Here is a 1,800-nt window from a genome sequence, read left to right as displayed (position 1 = left end):
ATCTTGGCTCACTGCAACCTCTGCCTCCTGGGTCCAAGCCATCCCCTGGCCTTAGCTTCCTGAGTAGCTGGGACTACAGGTGTGTGCCACCGTGCCTGGCTAACTTTTGTATTTTTAGTAGAAATGGGTGTTTCACCATGTTGGCCAGGCTGGTCTTGAACTCCTGACCTCAACTGATCTGCCTGCCTTGGCCCCCCAGAGTGCTGAAATTACAGGCATGAGCCACGATGCCCAGGCGAGAACAGACTTTTTCTTGGACCAGGTTTCATACAGTCTTAAAGCTCAGAGAGTGTTGTTGCTTTGTTTGTTTAAAGAAGAGGAAATTGAGGTACAGAAAGGTTGAATGGTTTTGTCCCCAATCACTGAGAGCTGGGCTTGAAGCTCAGGTTCAAAAAACATTAAAAAAAAAATTCCCTTTGAAATAAAATCCATGACTCAATTTTCTAGTCATAACCCATCAGCAGTTCTGCAGCTAAAAACAGAAGCTTCACCAATACGAGTTGGGAGTTGGAGGTAATTAAGTAGCCTTAAGCCACCCTACGCCACAAGGAAAAGAATAAAATAAACAGCCCTATATGGGGCCAATCGGATCACTGTGGGAACTTACAGATCCTTTGACCAAAACCCTTCCTGAAGGAGGGGATAAGCCCTTACTTTTCAACGAATTTGCCAAATCCAAATTCGAGCATATTTGAGAGGCAGGTCGTTTCGGTGGGCTTTATCTCATAGCCGACAATCTCACTGATCTGCAAAGAAAAGAGGAAAGCAAGTGTTTATTGTTCAAGGCAGTGCTGTCCGTAGAACCTTCTGTGATGATGGAGATGTTTTTTTTCTGCACTGCTCAGCACAATAGCCACAAGCGGCAGGTGGCTGTTGAGCACCGGAGATGTGGCTAGTGTGACTGAGGAACTTATTTTTAAATTCAATTAAAAAATATTTTTGAGACAGAGTCTCACCCTGTCTCCCAAGCTGGAGTGCAATAGTGCCATCATACCTCACTGCTGCTTTGACCTCCCAGGCCCAAGCAATCCTCCCATCTCAGCCTCCCCAGTAGCTGGGGCCACAGGCACACATCGCCATGCCTGGCTAATTTTTAAATTTATCGTAGAGATAGGGTCTTGCTGTGTTGCTCAGAGTGGTCTCAAACTCCTGGCCTCAAGCGATCCTCCCACCTCAGCCTCCGAAAGTAGTCGTATTACAGGAGTGAGCCACCACACCCAGCTGATTTTAATCAGACAGGGTCTTGCTCTGTTGCGCAGACTGAAATGCAGTGGTGTGATCATGACTCCCTGCAGCCTTGATCTCCCAGGTTCAAGTGGTCCTCCTGCCTTGACCTCCTGAGCAGCTGGGACCACCAGCATACAGCACCATGCCTGGCTAATTTTTTTCTTTTTTAAAATTTTTTTGTAGAGATGGGGTCTCACTATGTTTTCCAGGCTGGTCTTGAATTCCTGGCCTCAAGCTATCCTCCCACCTTGATCTCCCAAAATGCTGGGATTACAGGTGTGAGCTATCATGCCCAGACCCTTTTACCTTTTAAAATGTGACTACTAGAAACTTTAAAATTATTGGCTGGGTGCGGTGGCTCACTCCTGTAATCCCAGCACTTTGGGAGGCTGAGGCGGGTGGATCACATGAGATCAGGAGTTCAAGACCAGCCTGTCAAACATTGTGAAACTCTGTCTCTTCTAAAAATACAAAAATTAGCCAGGCATGGTGGTGGGTGCCTGCAATCCTAGCTACTTGGGAGGCTGAGGCAAAAGAACAGCTTGAACCTGGGAGGCAGAGGCAGGAATCAGC

The 1,800-nt window shown here is 47.2% G+C and overlaps 1 protein-coding gene across 1 annotated transcript in view; it reads right to left on the bottom strand.

The window, feature by feature from the left end:
• The window catches only part of DNAH3 (dynein, axonemal, heavy chain 3), a 224,672-nt gene that overhangs the window by 150,461 nt on the left and 72,411 nt on the right, over positions 1-1,800 (bottom strand). Inside the window, 1 exon segment of the mRNA XM_011976095.1 lies at positions 655-746. Coding sequence (XP_011831485.1) covers positions 655-746 — 92 coding nt within the window.

This window comes from Mandrillus leucophaeus, unplaced genomic scaffold (assembly GCF_000951045.1).
Source record: "Mandrillus leucophaeus isolate KB7577 unplaced genomic scaffold, Mleu.le_1.0 Scaffold162, whole genome shotgun sequence".
Classification (NCBI taxonomy): Eukaryota; Metazoa; Chordata; class Mammalia; order Primates; family Cercopithecidae; genus Mandrillus; species Mandrillus leucophaeus.
Note: the sequence above shows the minus strand (reverse complement) of the source record. Positions and strands in the feature narration are given on the sequence as shown.